Source organism: Scyliorhinus torazame, chromosome 18, assembly GCF_047496885.1.
Source record: "Scyliorhinus torazame isolate Kashiwa2021f chromosome 18, sScyTor2.1, whole genome shotgun sequence".
Classification (NCBI taxonomy): domain Eukaryota; kingdom Metazoa; phylum Chordata; class Chondrichthyes; order Carcharhiniformes; family Scyliorhinidae; genus Scyliorhinus; species Scyliorhinus torazame.
In genome coordinates this window covers 98,295,518-98,312,602 of record NC_092724.1, presented here as the reverse complement: position 1 = coordinate 98,312,602, position 17,085 = coordinate 98,295,518, and the positions used below count along the sequence as shown (strand labels likewise).

The following is a 17,085-nucleotide window of genomic DNA, read 5'->3' as shown; positions in this document are numbered from 1 at the left end:
GAACTCGCCGTCCAGGACACCTACATGGCTGGAGTCCGGCCCAACTACGTCAGACAGCGCCTGCTCGGGAAGGGCTCCCTCGACCTAGAAGAGACGGTAAAACTAGCCACCTCCCTAGAAGTTGCGTTCCAGATTCTCAACGCTTTCTCCTCCGACAACGCAACCCCCCTCATGGACACCCAACCAAAGAGTACCCCAGGCCTGTGCCGCATGGCTGCCCGCCCATCCCAGGGGGCTGCACTGCTACTTTTGCGGCCAGAGCCAGCACCCGAGGCAGCAGTGCCCGGCTCGGAACACAAACTGTAGCGACTGCGGCAAGAAAGGACACTTTGCCAAAGCTTGCCTGGCCAGGTCCAAGTCCTCCAAATCACAGGCCCGACTCAGACCCCGCAGCGTGGCTGGGTGCCTGCCGGCTCCGCCCACTTTGGACACATCACCCGCCTCGTGTTGTCCGTGTGGGCAGCCATCTTCGACTCTACACAACACGTGTGACTCATGGGGCTGCCATCTTGGCCGCCATCTTACCGCCGCCCGACACGTGCGACAGACGGGGGCCGCCATCTTCAACATTGCCCGACACGTGCGACCGACGGGGGACAGCGATCTTGGGACCATCCCACCACCTCTGACTACGCCGGCTATCCGCAACTCGGCGTGGTCATCCTTGACCAGTCACGCCCAAAGCACCTCAGGAACTCCATGATGATCGTCTGGGTCAATGGGCATGAAACGCCCTGCCTGTTTGACTCCAGGAGCACAGAGAGCTTCATTCACCCAGACATGGTAAGGCGCTGTTCTCTCCAAATCTCCCCCGCATTCTAAACAATCTCCCTCGCTTCTGGATCGCACTCAGTGCAGATCCAGGGGTACACCGTCGCGAACCTCGAGATACAGGGCGTCGAATACGCTAACTTTAAACTGTATGTACTCCCCGATCTCTGCGATCCTCTTTTGTTGGGACTGGACTTCCAGTGCAACCTCAGGAGCCTGACCCTAAAGTTCGGCGGGCCCCTACCCTCCCTCACCGTTTGTAGCCTCGCGACCCTGAAGGTCGGCCCTCACCCGCTATTCGCAAATCTCACCGCCGACTGTAAACCCGTCGCCACCAGGAGCAGGCAGTACAGTATCCAGGACAGGACTTTTATTAAGTCCGAGGTCCAGCGACTCTTGCGGGAAGGGATCACCGAGGCCAGTAACAGCTCCTGGAAAGCCCAGGTGGTGGTCATCAGGATCGGGGAAAAGAACCGGATGGTTGTAGATTACAGTCAACCATAAACCAATACACACACCTCGATGCTTACCCCCTTCCCCGGATCACAGACATGGTTAATCAGATTGCCCACTACCGGGTGTTCTCCACGGTAGATCTGAAGTCCGCATACCACCAGTTCCCAATCTGCCCAGAGGACTGCCACTACACGGCCTTTGAGGCAAACGGCCGCCTCTTCCACTTCCTCCGGGTCTCCTTCGGTGTCAGGAACTCCATGATGACCGTCTCGGTCCTCCAAAGAATGATGGACTGAATGGTAGACCAGTACAGGCTGCGGGCCGCATTTCTGTACTTGGACAACGTCACCATCTGCGGCCACGACCAGCAGGACCACAAGGCCAACCTTCAGAAGTTTCTCCAAACCGCCCAAGCCCTCAACCTCGCTTATAACAAGGAGTATTGCGTTTTGTGCACAACCAGACTCGCCATCGGCTATGTCGTAGAAAACGGAGTTCTAGGGCCCGACCCCGACCATATGCGCCCTGTACTGCAACTCCCCCTTCCCCACTGCCCCAAGGCCCTGAAAAGGTGCCTCGGGTTCTTTTCCTATTATGCCCAGTGGGTCCCCAACTATGCGGACAAAGCCCGCCCACTGATCAAAGCTACCATCTTCCCGCTAGCGGCTGAGGCCCGCCTGGCCTTCAGCCGCATCAAGGCAGATATTGTCAAAGCCGCGATGCGCGCGGTGGACGAGTCCGTCTCCTTCCAGGTGGAGAGCGATGCGTCAGAGGTCGCACTCGCCGCCACCCTTAACCAGGCAGGCAGGCCAGTAGCATTTTTCTCCCGTACCCTCAACGCCTCCAAAATTCGACACTCCTCAGTCGAAAAAGAAGCTCAAGCCATCGTGGAAGCTGTACGGCACTGGAGGCACTACCTCGCTGGTAAGAGGTTTACACTCGTCACCGACCAACGGTCGGTAGCTTTCATGTTCGTCAATACACAGCGGGGCAAGATCAAGAACGATAAAATCTTGAGGTGGAGGATCGAACTCTCCACCTATAATTACGATATAGTGTATCATCCTGGGATGTTCAACGAGCCACCAGATGCCCTGTCCCACGGCACATGCGCCAGCGTGCAAGATGACCGAGTCCGGGCCATACACAATGACCTCTGCCACCCAGGGGTCACCCGGCTTATCCACTACATCAAGGCCCGCAACCTGCCCTACTCCACTGAGGAGGTCAGGGCCATGACCAGGGACTGCCAAATCTGCGCGGAGTGTAAGCCGCACTTCCATCGACCGGATAAGGCCCACTTGGTGAAGGCATCCCGGCCCTTTGAGTGCCTCAGTATCGACTTCAAAGGGCCCCTCCCCTCTACCAACCGCAACGCGTATTTTCTCAACGTCGTTGACGAGTACTCCCGTTTCCCCTTTGCAATCCCTTGCCCCGACATGACCGCGGCCGCTGTCATTAAGGCCCTACATAGTATCTTCACCTTGTTCGGTTTCCCCACTTACGTCCACAGTAACCGGGTCTCCTCGTTTATGAGCGACAAACTGCGTCAGTACCTGCTCGGTAAGGGGATCGCCTCGAGCAGGACTACCAGTTACAACACCCGGAGAAACGGACAGGCAGAGAGGGAGAACGCGACGGTATGGAAGGCCGTCCTCCTGGCCCTATGGTCTAGGAATCTTCCAGCTTCCCATTGGCAGGAGGTCCTCCCCGACACGCTCCACTCCATTAAGTCACTTCTTTGCATAGCCACGAACGAGACCCCTCATGACCGCCTGTTTGTTTTCCCTGGGAAATCCATCTCCGGGGTCTCGCTTCTGTCCTGGCTGAAGACACCGGGGCCCGTACTCCTCCGGAAACATATGAGGAGCCATAAGTCCGACCCCCTGGTCGAGAGGGTCCAGCTCCTTCATGCCAATGCCCAGCGCACCCCGACGGCCGACAAGATATGGTCTCCGTCCGGGACCTGGCACCCGCAGGATCCCCTACCATCACCGACCCCCCCAACCTACACCGAACATCGCCCCCGCCACTACATGGCCTCCACACTCCCTCCGACACCGTCTTCCCCCATCACCGACCTACAGGGATGAAGCTCCAGAAGACACGCTCCCAGCGTCCACACCTGTGCCCGCATCGACGAGTTTAACACCCAAGCCCACACCGACGAGTTCGACACCCGTGCCCGCTGCGAAACCAGGGCTCAGGCGATCGCAGCGCATGATCAGGACGCCGGACAGACTCAACCTGTGAGTCCTTCACCCCCGCCGGACTTCAATTTTTTAACAGGGGGTGAATGTGGTGAACGTATTATGGTAACCATTCACCACTGTATTACATTTTATTATGCTGTTTCCCATGTGGGCGCCACCTATGGACCATTGTACTGTATTACACCGCTTGTATCATGTTGGTGCCCTTGTGGGCTCTGCCCATGGCTCCGCCCCCTTGAGGGGAGGTATATAGAGCAGCTATCCTGTAGGCGGCTCTCACTAGCAGAGCAGTCGCAGGCAGGCACTGTTCTAGTTGATTAAAGCCACTGTTCACTTCAACTCTCTGTCTCGTGTGAATTAATGGTCGCATCACATGGGATGGAGGATGCTGACAACCCTCTCTACGATGATCTCTGGTGCTCCACATCGTATGACAACATCTGACTCATGCCCATGGTAGCATTTTTCACCATCCACCATACGAGCTGGCCATTCCATCTCAAGGTCATGCTGAATCCCTGGAGTGTCAATGCTGGGGATAGTTGGGGAACAGGTGGGGGGAGGGAGGAGGGGGAAGCATGGTCCCACAGGGAACGGCGGCACCTGGCGGCCTTCCGCCCGGTCCAGGTATTGGGTTCTCCTTCTCTCCTCTACGGCGTCCAGGATGGTCTCCAGCTCAGCGTCGCTGAACCATGGTGCTAATCTCCTTCCAGCCATCTTGTTGGCTGTGGCGGTCTGTGTGGGGGGGATGGACCGTTTAAATGCGGCTGTGGCATGTGAGCCTGATGAGTGCCAATCACAGACCCGGTGAATCTGGCACCGTTGTTCCTGGAATTGATTGCATTCCACATGGCGCCGGTGCTGGCTCATTAAACGTTGCTCGATAGGTGCAGATGTTGTGCCAATTTCTTTGTCATAATATTCCACACATCCTCTGTTGGCATCAACACTTAGTCTCAAAAATGGTGAATCCAGCCCTATGTTCTCCGTAGTACAGGGCGGCACCGTAGCACAGTGGTCAGCACCAGTGCTTCACAGCACCAGGGTCGATTCCCGGCTTTGTCACTGTCTGTGCGGAGTCTGCACGTTCTCCCCGTGTCTGCGTGGGTTTCCTCCGGGCGCTCCAGTTTCCTCCCACAAGTCCCGAAAGACGCACTGTTCGGTAATTTGGACATTCTGAATTCTCCCTCAATGTACCCGAACAGGCGCCGGAATGTGGCGACGCGGGTCTTTTCACAGTAAGCTCATTGCAGTATTAATGTGTGCCGACTTGTGACAATAAAGATTATTTTTAAAATTATTCTTTAAAGAATCGCAGCTGATTTGCGCTCACAATGAAGCATGAATCAGGATTCGAGTTCCAATTCTTTACCATGCAAATGTATGTATGGCGACGATTGCGAGAGATTCCCCGGTAAATCCCATTAGCATTTTGAGCAGGTGGACCGATAGCTAGGACTGGCGGTGACCTGACCCCTCCCCCCTGCCCCCACAGCAGCCCACCACCAGGAACCCCCTAATTAGAGGGACCCCAGTAGAGATCCCGAATTAGAGAGCCCCCAGCATGGAACCCCAGTTAGAGAGACCACCACCAGAGACCTACATAAGTGAGACCCCTGCTTGGAAGCTCCCCCATAAGAGAGGTCCCTGCCTTGAAGCCCCCCATAAGGGACACCTCTGCCTGGAAGACCACCTTAAGAGGCATCCCTGCCTGGAAGCCCCCCATAAGAGAGACCCGTAGCTGGAAGCTAGAGAGCAGTCCAGATCGAGGCAGTGAAACAATCACTGCTTTAAAACTCACCTGTGCATTTCTCTGTGAAATTGCTTTAAAGTACCCAGCTGTGAAACTAACCATAACATTTCTGAACATCTAGCTATGATTGACAGCTCCCGGACCACATTGAAGACAGTTAAATGCTTTCTGTTAGTTTCATAACCAGATACTTCAATGCCACTCAAGCCTGAAGGGAAAGGAATGAAACAATACAGACAGTTCAGTGTGTGTGGAGGCTCTCAATCACAGCTAGTGAAAGCAATTCACAAAGAAATGAATGAAAGGCTTTCAGATCAAACATCTGAGGGGTTTTAAACCCATCTGACTGGTTTTCTCTTTCCAGGAATTAACAGGTGCTGCTTCCTCTGCCTGAGCCAGTAGATCTATGCTCTCTAGCTCCCAGGCAGGAGTCTCTCTTCTGGGGGGTTTCCAGGCAGAGGTCTCTCTAATTGGGGGTCTTTGATGGGAGTCTCTCTAATTGGTGGGTCTCAGGTGGGGGGAGTCTGGTGGAGGTGGGGTGGGCAGGTATTGCATTGTGGGGGGGGGGGGGGAGGAGGGTGGCTCTCGGATGGACTTTGGGGGCAACTCCCATAAAGAGTTATCCCCTTGGCCCACCGCGAGGTCCACTGTGTCAGGGCCATGTTTGCCAAGACCTGCACCAGTTTTCACCCACGTGATTTCACCATAGGATCACACGGGCCCGGTGAATGTGGTCCCCGGCCGCTTAATAGAATGCAAATAGAGATGTGAACCTCGATTCCGATGCCAGTGAGGAACCGGAGCATCGGAATGGGATCAATCCCATTTTTTGCCTGACGCCGGATTCACTGCCTGATTGCGAATCACCATTCCAGTGTGGCGAACCGAAGAATCCAGACCCAGGTGTTTCAGCATAGCCCATCGCAAAGTAAAATCTCCTCGACTGTCATTTTTTGACGAAGTGACTGAAGTAGTGGACAGGATGATGTCTATGAATGACAGTTATTTGGACTTCTTGATAACATTTGAAAATAGACTGTTAGCTAAAGTTGAAGCCGATGTAATTGAAGGCAAATTATTGAGGAATTTGGTTGAGTGGCAGCTGATAGAGTAGAAATAATGAGCAGGTACCTTACGTGCCAGGATGTGACTAGTGATGTCCGACAATGAGGTGTTTGGGACCCTCAACTATTCACCTTATTTGTTAATGAGTTTGATGATGGAGTAGAACGCATCGTCAGATTTGCTGATGTCACAAAGGTAGGCAGTATTGTAAGCAATGTAGGTGGAAGCACAAAATCACATAGAAATATAGATAGAGTGAATGAGCAAAACTATGGCAAATGAATTTAAATGTATTGAATGAATTTGAATGTGAGGTCATCCATTTTGGATAGAAAGGAGCTGGAATAGATTCTAATTGGTGAAAATCTAGAAACATTGGAGCTCGAGGTACATAGATTATTAAAATGCCATCAACAGGTGCAGAAAATAAGCAGAAAGGCTCCTAAAATGCTGGCTGCTAAACAATGAGAATGCACTGGGGTACAAGTCACATTGCAGTTAAACAAAGCCCTGGTTAGACAACACCGAGAGTATTGTGATCAGTTCTGGACACCATCTTAGAAAGGATATCTTGGCTTTGTAAGGAGTCCAGTGAATATTTAAAAGAGAGAAATACTTGCATTTATACAGAATTTTTCATGTAGCATAAAGGCCTGGCATAGAAAAGGTAGGCCTGGGACTGGGTATAGCACCACCCAAACTGTGATGTAAAGGAACACTTGGGACTGGATTCTCCGATTCTGAGACTAAGTGCTGACGCAGTGGCCTTTTACGACCTGAAAAACGGCGCAAAACGGTCACCGATCCCCCGTCTGGTGGGGGACTAGCAGGCACGCATCATAGAGCACCGGGCTCTAGCTGTGGATATAGCCGGAGAATTGCCGGGTCTGTGACCGCTCATGCGGACGGCAGTGGCCTGCAGCGGCCACGCCGTGCAACATGGCGCTGGCCGTGCGGACGCGGCCTACCAAAAACTGTCCCCCATTGACCAGGCTCGCTACCCCTGGACTACCCCCACCAGTGCCCCCAGTCCCCGCCAAAGCCCCCCCCCCCGCCCACGGATCGACTTCCCCCAACTGTGGCGGCGCTGGACTCAGTCTGCAGCCGCCACGCCGAGTTCCCGAAAATCAATACCACAAGCGACCGACGCCAATTCAGCCCATCGGGGGCGGAGCATCGGGGGAGGGCCTCAGGTAACATCCCGAGGCCATCCATATGGCATGCGGCGTACTCCTAGAGTACGCCGTTTTGGACTGGGCGCTGCATCGCAAAAGCGGCGCCGCCCCGATTTCGGTGCAAAGGTGGATTCTCCAAACTGAGCCGTGGCTGACACTTTACCAGGACGATACCTGGACTCTAAGGGTTAAACCCAGATCACATTCCCTGGAAGTTAGAAGGTTCACAAGTGATTTGAGTGAAATTTCAGGATATTAGGGCGAACAGACTGCGGTAGACAGTGACAAACAATTTCTGGTGATTGGGAGAGTCTAGGACTAGTCTACAAATTAGAGATAGATCTTTCAGGATTGAAGTTAGGAAACATATCTACACACAAAGGGTGGTAGAGGTTTGGATCTCGATTCTGCAAGCAGCAGATGATGCTGCAACGACACGAATGCTGAATGCTGAGATTTTGCAATTCAGAAATAAAAATAGAAAATGCTAAAAGTATTCAGCAGGCTAGGCAGCATCAATTGAGAGAAACACAGAGTTAATGTTTTGGGTCAATGGTGCTAGGTCAATTGTTAATTTTAAAATCGGAGATATTTGGATTTTTGTTAATCTCAGGGATTAAGCAATAGAGGGAAAAGGTAGGTCGATGGAGTTAGGTCACCAATCAGTTATGATCTCATTGAATGCTGGAACAGGTTTGAAAGGAGAAATGGTTTACTTAAGTGTCAGCACTACTGCTCTGATTAATACAAACCCAACAAGATACCTCAGCCCCAGCACTAGAATCTTTCAATTTCTTGTACCTGCTATTTTTAATGGTAAACTCTGTGTGGTTTGAAAATGCCGGGTAAATCATGATTTGAAATGGCCCAAGCTCACTTCACTTTAGACTCGTAACACTAGATTCACTGATAGTGGTGGGCTAGCACTTGTCCGGTTTGTATGCATTATGGTGTTGGTCTTCAAATAGTATTCTGGACAACTCAAGCTCGACACATACTCGGACATTTTCTGCTTTGAGGGGCTTAAAAGTTATGTTCTGGAGTAGCAGGGCAGTACAATAAGTTGCTCCATCCTTATTTATCCAGTCTCCAGTTACCTGATACCTGGGTGAATCTGATGAAAACAGATTTTCACAGGGAACTACCGGCTCGCCGATCTTGAATCTTCAGTCCTTTAGAAACTTTGGAAACAGAACTGGACCATTCAGCACCTCATGCTGCTCTGTCATTGGGTTTTATCGTGGCTGGTCTGTCCTTCAGCTCCATTTATCCACCTCTGCTCCTTATCCTCAGTACCCTAAACTGACAAAAAAATCTCATTTCCAATTGACTTACAACATCCACATTGGAGTGGAGGGTGCATGGTATGGGGGAAAGTTCTAGATTTCTTCTACCCTTGGTGTGCAAAAAGGCTTCCTGATTTTACTCCCAAGTGGCCTAGCTTTAATTGAAAACAAGTGACAAACAAGTCAGTGTCATATGACACCAACCCGCTTCTCCATCTTGCTCGCTGCTATGCTCACCTCCGGCAAAATTACCAGTAGGTGTGGAGATAATCGACAGGACAGAGGGAACTGTATCCATCTATGTCAAAACCACTCCCAACCTCAGTCAAAGAGCTCCAGTGTGCAGATGACAAGTGTGTGCGCTCACAGAGTAGCTGAACTCCAGGTCACTGCCAACTCCTCTCCTGAAGCGTGTAAAGAAATGGGCCTTTCACTAAACCCTCGGGAAAATGAAGTTCCCCTTCCAGCCAGCTCCCACAGTAAAACTCCTCCCCCAATGATTAAGATCAATCCTGGAAAATGTGGACTCTTTTCCACATCTTGGGAGTTTCCTCATGATGAAGGCAGGATAATAATAATAATAATAATATTTACTTTGTCACAAGTAGGCTTACATGAACATTGCAATGAAGTTACTGTGAAAATCCCCCAGTCGCTACATTTTGGCGCCTGTTCAGGTACACAGAGGGAGAATTCAGAATGTCTGAATTTACCTAACAAGCACATCTTTCGGGGCTTGTGGGAGAAAACCGGAGCACCTGGAGGAAACCTACTCAGACAGAGGGAGAAGGTGCACACTCCGCACAGACAGTGACCCAAGCTGGGAATCGAACCTGGGACCTTGGCGCTGTGAAGCAACAGTGCTAACCACTGTGCTACCATGTGAAGCATAACTGGAGACAAATAGGAGACCCTGGCTTGTGATCGACCAAAATGAGGAAGGCTCATTCGGGAAGGTACCAAATATATTGAGGGACATTGTCGGGATTATGTAGAGGCAAAATTGAGGCATCAGAAGGAGGGCAAAAAACCCTCCAATCAAACCAGGTCTCCAAACCATCAAGCATCACTGGCCCCACATGTGGCGGAGTGTGCAGATTGTGCATTGGATTTGTCAGCCATTTCAGGACCCATCGAACCGGAGTGGAAGCCCTGGGTGCTTAGGGACTGCCAAAGAAGGACGATTTCTATGCCAACTATGCTGGTGACCTATCACTGGCACTGCTGAGTTAAGGGGGTAAATATTGCACAAATCATTATCTGGAATGACCCAATTTTTCCAAACTGCTTCTGAAGCATGCCCCAAATCACAATTGTTTGTTGTTAACCCTTCCTTTGTATTATATTGAGAGCAGCTCTATGCTGTGAACACGAGACCATCAGCACGTGGGCTGAGGTTGCCAACCACATTACAATGCACCTGAAAACAAAGTAATTCTTTCACCTCATCAGTCTGACCAAAGATTCAAAGCAGATCTCCAACATGAAAAAAAAGGTTTGCCCTGCACTGTTCCACCCTTTTCTATACTAATATATCCTGGGCACATGACATCGCCGTAATTAACTGCTCATTGTCTCACTAAGTGTCAAAGAGTTACATTACCCTACTGTGAATGACATATGGCACTACAATGCTCAGCAAAAATCACCTACTACTGACGTGACACATGCCCACTGATTCCTCACCACACACAGCTGCAAAGTGCCAAAAACCTGCTCCTCGGGCCTTTGCCAATCCTCCTCCGTAGGCCCGTTGCTAAGGAGATGCCTGAAACTGGCCCAGGGCGGCTCTCCTGCTGATTCATCACCCCTCTGCCATTTCCCTCCTCCTCTCCCACTGAGCCCAATCCTCCACTCAGTCTCCCAGGGCAGATTCTGAGAGTCAGATGAATGTACAAAACTGTGAAAGCTGTGAAGTTCAAAAGCATAACAATAGTATGTAACCTTCCTCGATTAATAATAGAAAAACACTGCCAAATTTGCCAAGATGCGAGAGAATTAGCGATCAATAAATAAATATATTGGCATTATAAGGTGCAACTGACTGTATTTTTAATTCCAAACAAAATTGTTTCTGCCTCAAGGAAAGAAGGATTATTCATGGAGGGTTTCTGACTGCTGAAGTCAGTTTTGAAGTGTGTAGCAAAGATTGAAGATTGACAATATTGAAAATGCAAACAACTCAACTGTGCTTAACCCTTAAAATGGGAAACAAAGTCATCTAACAAAGACAGCGTTGAAATGGAATTTTAGTTTAATATAAACATGGCAGCTAATCTTTCAATGGATAATACAAATCAAACCTTTATTTTTCATTGTGTTATCTCTCCTCTTCCCCAAAGCAGTCTCCCTCTCTTGACTTGCAGTTTGAGGAGCTTGTTGCATATTCATGGTCTAAATTGGGACTGACTAAATATTCCAAAAAGACCATAGATCCATAGAATTCCTGCAGTGCAGAAGGACGCCATTCGGCCCATCGAGCCTGCACCTGCCCTCTGAAAGAGCACCCAATCTAAGCCCACTCCCTCACCCTATCCCTGTAACCCCGCCTAACCTTGCACATCCCTGGGCATTAAAGGGCAATTTAGCGTGGCCAATCCACCTAACCTGCACGTCTTTGGACTGTGGGAGGAAACCTGAGCACCAGAAGGAAACCCACGCACACACGGGGAGAAAGTGCAAATTCCACACAGTAAGCCAAAGCCAGAATTGAACCCAGGTCCGGGGTGTTATGAGGCAGCAGTGCTAACCACTGTGGCAGTGCAGAAATGCTTAAACAGTACTTTTAAAAATAGATTTTTTTTAAAAAAGGACTTATTTGCCACATGGTGGAAAATAAATTCGGGTCAGGAATCCCAGTATGCTGGAGGCTGAGAATCTCACAAGTGAGAACAGGAGACACCGCCGGGTGGCGCCAACGTGACCGCTTTAAAGTTGTGAATGAAGTCGTGGGAATCTTTGAAAAAGATTGCAGCTTACCCTTCACAACTTCAGCTGAGGGACAGTGCGGGGCCCGTCGCCGCCAGTAAATTCACAGCACCTACTTACAGCGGAATGCACTTGCAAATGATAATATTTCACCTGCATTATTTTTGTGTGCAGAAACCATGAACATGGGGCAAGAGGTAACCGTCTATCCAAATATTTACGGAACACTTTCCTTAAACGGGTGCAATTAAATCGCGGGAGAGGAGGCGGGAGCAGAGAATACATTAATACCAACTATTGCACACTGTTTGATATAAATACATCAGAAAGACACATTTCCAACTTGCTCCCAGTTAAATTCCCCAGTCCTCTGCAAGCTGGGCCATTAAATAAAGATTCAATGATCTTCAAACTGCAGACAACTTGATTCTTATCAGTTTTCGGTCTCATATTCATGGACTGACTATAAAAATAAAGCCCATAACGATTTTAAGATGATGAATTGCAATTGGCAGTTAATTGCATCCCACAATATTTCCACTCAGTTCTGATCAGAAATGATGACCCGAAGCACAAAAGCGGAACGTGACTGGATGTTAACCTTGCACCAGGTTCCTCCATTCGCATTGAACAGGCAGCTGTGCTCGTTCGCGGCTCCTGTTTAAAGACAGGAACAGGGACAGCTGAGTGTGAGGCAGACCCGCGCTGGCCGTGCACTCGGGACTCGCTTTTAACTCGGTTTCAGACGAAATGAGTTCACATTGAGGGCTGCTGAACTCGGGCCAAAGCTGAGCTGTCCTTTCGGTAACTTTGCAGCATGTCCCCCTTGGCACACATTGCCTCCTCGACAGGTGGTACATTGTAGGTGAGACTGTCACTGGCCCGCTCCCTTGTCAGGATTAGTATTGTGTTAAGTTCTGAACAACGGGGCGGGGGGAGGCGGGGGGCAGAGAGAGAGAAAGGGAGGGAGAGAGGGGGAGTGAAAAAGAGGGGAGGCGAGTAGGAGAAGTGAGAAAGAGAGAAGAGGGAGAGAGAGAAGAAGAGGAGAGAGAGAGGCTAGTAAGACAGAAGAGTGTGAGAGAGAAGAGGAGAGAGAGAGAAAAGGACAGTAAGCCAGAAGAGTGTGAGAGAAAGAGGAGAGAGAGGAGAGAAGAGGAGAGAGAGAAGAGGATAGTAAGACAGAGGAGTGTGAGAAGAGAGAGGGGAGATAGGAGAGTGAACAGAAAGCAGAGGAGAGAAGAGGAGAGTGAGAGAGGAGAGAAATTAGGAGAAGAAAGAAAAGGGAGAAGAAAGAGAGAGGGAGAGAGGGAGGAGGAAGGGAAGAGGGAGGGAGAGAAAGTGAAGGGGAGAGACAGAGAGAGGGCGAGAAGAGGAACGAGAAAGAGAGAGAAGCGAAGAGGAGAAGAGAGCGGGACTGGAGAGGGCGGGAGTGGAGAGAGGGGAGAATGTGGAACAGGCTGGAGCTTTGTTACTGCCAAGGGGAGTGTTTTATCGACAGAAGGACAAGTAGTGAATGGAGAGATGGGGGGTGGGGGGGGGGGGGTGATAAAAACTGGATGAGCTTTTAAACAACAGAATAGAGAAGATGGGGCGAACGGTCTGTTTCTTAGCTGTAGGGATTGGGTAAACACCCCAAATCCTACACAGAACGAGTCGCTTTGATAATTTGATGCGTAAGCCAGCATCTTTAGAACAGAAAATACCCAGGCAACCATTTGAAACCACACATTTTGCCCCCCGTTTCCCGGTACGCTTCGCTTGGCCGGTTTCACGGGGACATGGGAGAGGTGGGAGGTCGGAGTGAGACCCAGCGGAGGGTTCAGTTGTGAATGGGAAACATATGGGGGGACAGGGGTTTGAACGGATCACCAAGGACAGGGGTAGCTGCAGATCATAAGATTCATCTGAATCCACAGCGATGGGAAAGTTCAGACACTTGGGCAGCAAGTCCAGTAGACAGGGAGAGGGGGAGAATGCTTCGAGATCAATCGGGAAACGATATGAGTGGGTCGGGTAGGTAGGTGGAGAGATTACGAGATGGGTCGACAGATATAGAAAGATGATAAGGATATCAGTTTCCAGATAGATCAGTGGCAGAGTAAACGATTGTACAATACTTAAAGATTAATAGACAATTTACAGCACAGGATAATAATGCGGTATGATAAATAGATAAACAGAAACAAATGGCCACAGATAATGACTATAAATCGGGTTGTTAGCTGCAAATAGATAAATTATACATCTATACTGTATATGGGCCATGGCTGGCTTAGATTAATAGCCTGTGTAGACTCTTGCCGTAAATAGCGACCCATCTCCGATGCTGACAGTTAACCCGGCTCTCTCCGAGCACAGGTCCATGTGAAGGATATGCAGTGTGTGTGTTTGTGTTGTGGGTACTTTGCTCGCCCAGTCCTGACAGTTTGCTCGGTGGTGGCTCAGTGCGGCAATTCTGGGACCCAGCTCTGAGGGTCTGGGACTATCTGGGACCCTGCTCTGGTTTGTGTGTGTGTGGGGGGGGGGGGGGGGTTCTGGGTCCCTATTGTGGGAGAAGTGCACTTGAGTCCCTGCTCTTGGGGCGATGCATCTGGGTGCCTGTGCTTGGGGTATCTGGGTCCCTGTGCCTGGGGTATCTGGGTCCCTGTGCTTGGGGTATCTGGGTGCCTGTGTTTGGGGTATCTGGGTGCCAGTGCTTGGGGTATCTGGGTCTTGTGCTTGGGGTATCTGGGTGCCTGTGCTTGGGGTATCTGGGTGCCTGTACTTGGGGTATCGGGGTCCTTGTGCTTGGGGTATCTGGGTCCCTGTGCTTGGGGTATCTGGGTGCCTGTGCTTGGGGTATCTGGGTGCCTGTGCTTGGGGTATCTGGGTGCCTGTGCTTGGGGTATCTGGGTGCCTGTGCTTGGGGTATCTGGGTGCCTGTACTTGGGGTATCTGGGTCCTTGTGCTTGGGGTATCTGGGTGCCTGTGCTTGGGGTATCTGGGTGCCTGCGCTTGGGGTATCTGGGTCCCTGTGCTTGGGGTATCTGGGTCCCTGTGCTTGGGGTATCTGGGTGCCTGTGCTTGGGGTATCTGGGTGCCTGTGCTTGGGGTATCTGGGTGCCTATGCTTGGGGTATCTGGGTCCTTGTGCCTGGGGTATCTGGGTGCCTGTGCTTGGGGTATCTGGGTGCCTGTGCTTGGGGTATCTGGGTATCTGTGCTTGGGGTATCTGGGTGCCTGTGCTTGGGGTATCTGGGTGCCTGTGCTTGGGGTATCTGGGTGCCTGTGCTTGGGGTATCTGGGTCCCTGTGCTTGGGGTATCTGGGTCCCTGTGCTTGGGGTATCTGGGTGCCTGTGCTTGGGGTATCTGGGCGCCTGTGCTTGGGGTATCTGGGTGCCTGTGCTTGGGGTATCTGGGTCCTTGTGCCTGGGGTATCTGGGTGCCTGTGCTTGGGGTATCTGGGTCTCTGTGCTTGAGGTATCTGGGTGCCTGTGCTGGGGTATCTGGGTCCCTGTGCTTGAGGTATCTGGGTGCCTTTGCTTGGGGTATCTGGGTGCATGTGCTTGGGGTATCTGGGTATCTGTGCTAGGGTATCTGGGTCCCTGTGCTTGGGGTATCTGGGTGTCTGTGCTTGGGGTATCTGGGTCCCTGTGCTTGAGGTATCTGGGTGCATGTGCTTGGGGTATCTGGTTATCTGTGCTAGGGTATCTGGGTCCCTGTGCTTGGGGTATCTGGGTGTCTGTGCTTGGGATATCTGGGTGCCTGTGCTTGGGGTATCTGGGTCCCTGTGCTTTCGGTATCTGGGTGCCTATGCTGGGGTATCTGGGTCCCTGTGCTTGGGGTATCTGGGTGCCTGTGCTTGGGGTATCTGGGTCCCTGTGCTTGGGGTATCTGGGTCTCGGTGCTTGGGGTATCTGGGTGCATTTGCTTGGGGTATCTGGGTGTCTGTGCTTGGGGTATCTGGGTGCCTTTGCTTGGGGTATCTGGGTCTCTGTTCTTGGGGTGTCTGGATCCCTGCTCTGGGGGAGGGGGCGGGGGGTATTCTTGGTCTCTGCTCTGGGGGGAAGGGGTATCTGTGCCTTGTTCTGGGGAGGAGATATCAGGGCCCATGTTCCGAGGGGGGGGGGGGGGGTATCTGGGTACTTGTCATGTCTGTATCTGGGTCCCTGTTCTCGGGGGTAACTGGGTCCCTGTCTTGTGGAAGGATATCTGGGTCGCTCTATCTGACCCTGTCGGGTCTTTTCTGACACTGCCGCCTCCCCTCTCCTCTCCCAGAGCCCCGCTGTGGAGAGTAAATGGGTGAGAGAGTTCAGGCTGCCCCTTACCTGTACCACTGGAGCCCTTTGCCGTAGTGCCTGTCGAAGAAATGCGGCTCCGCTCCCAGCGCCCTGACTGCCGGGTGCAGCCGCATGAACTCCAGCAGCGCCCGGGTGCCCCCTTTCTTCACGCCGATGATGAGAGCCTCGGGCAGCCGGCGCAGGGCGCACCACCAGCGGCTGCCCGCTTTGGCCGTGCCGTTCGCCGCCTCCCTGGCCGGGGGCGAGTGTCCCGCCGCCGCCTCCGGGGCTCCGCTGCCCTGCTGCGGCTCAGCGCCGTCCGGCCCGGCCGTCGGGGTGTCAGATCCGGACGAGGGCTCCTCGTCGCTGGGCTGCGGCCGCCCCTCCGCGCGGAGCTGGCGGCTCAAGCCCGGCTCCTGGCTCCTGGCCCCCGCCGGGACTGAGTCGCAGCAGCCGGTCAGGATATAGAGGCAGAAGAGCGAGAGGGTGAAGAGCGAGAACATGGCCAGGTGTTTGTGCAGGAGGCTCCCGGTGAACAGGCTGACTTGGTGGAAGCTCCTACATGCCATTCCTCAGAGCGATGCCCATTCTCGCCCATCCTACTGGCATCAATGCCCTCTCATCTTCACTGCTGCCAGCACTGAACAGCATCATTCCATCCTAGACTGCCCTGCAAAAAAGAACTCTTCAAATGATCTTCAACTTTTCCCTCTTTCCCCCTTCTATTTTTTTGCTTTACTGTTTGGGTTTGCTGCCTCTCTTGCAGCTCTGACAGAGGCTGGGTCGCTCTCACTCTCTCACCCGCACTCAGTGTGTGTGTGTGTGTCTGTGACAGGCAGCTTGCTGGATTTAATTCTTCCCCCCTCTCTCTCTCTCACTCCCTCCTGCTAAACAGGACTGGCTCCAGGCACTTTTCATTCATTCATTCATTCATAGAACCCGAGACAAGCCTGGACCCAGCTCGACTGGCAACAGGGGGGTGGCATTCCCATTGGGCCAGGCGGGGCTCGTGGGCGTGGCTATTCAAATCAGGAGTGTTCTAATTGGACGCGAGTCGGGATGGGCGGAGCAATGGTTTGCTTCCTGTTCACATGGACCTTTCTTGTCGTGAGTGGAGGCTGGAGAATTGCAATCCGTTCCCCGCAGCAGAGGTAGTGATCCTCCTCTGCCTCTCTCCCT

The 17,085-nt window shown here is 51.9% G+C and overlaps 1 protein-coding gene across 1 annotated transcript in view; it reads right to left on the bottom strand.

Annotated features, from left to right (window-relative positions):
• hs3st3l (heparan sulfate (glucosamine) 3-O-sulfotransferase 3-like) overlaps positions 1-16,855 on the bottom strand; it is a 269,768-nt gene extending 252,913 nt beyond the window's left edge. The window contains exon 1 of the mRNA XM_072483079.1: positions 15,955-16,855. Coding sequence (XP_072339180.1) covers positions 15,955-16,475 — 521 coding nt within the window. The 5' untranslated portion in view covers positions 16,476-16,855. The remainder of the gene's footprint in view (positions 1-15,954) is intronic.
• Between the last annotated feature and the right edge of the window lie 230 nt (positions 16,856-17,085).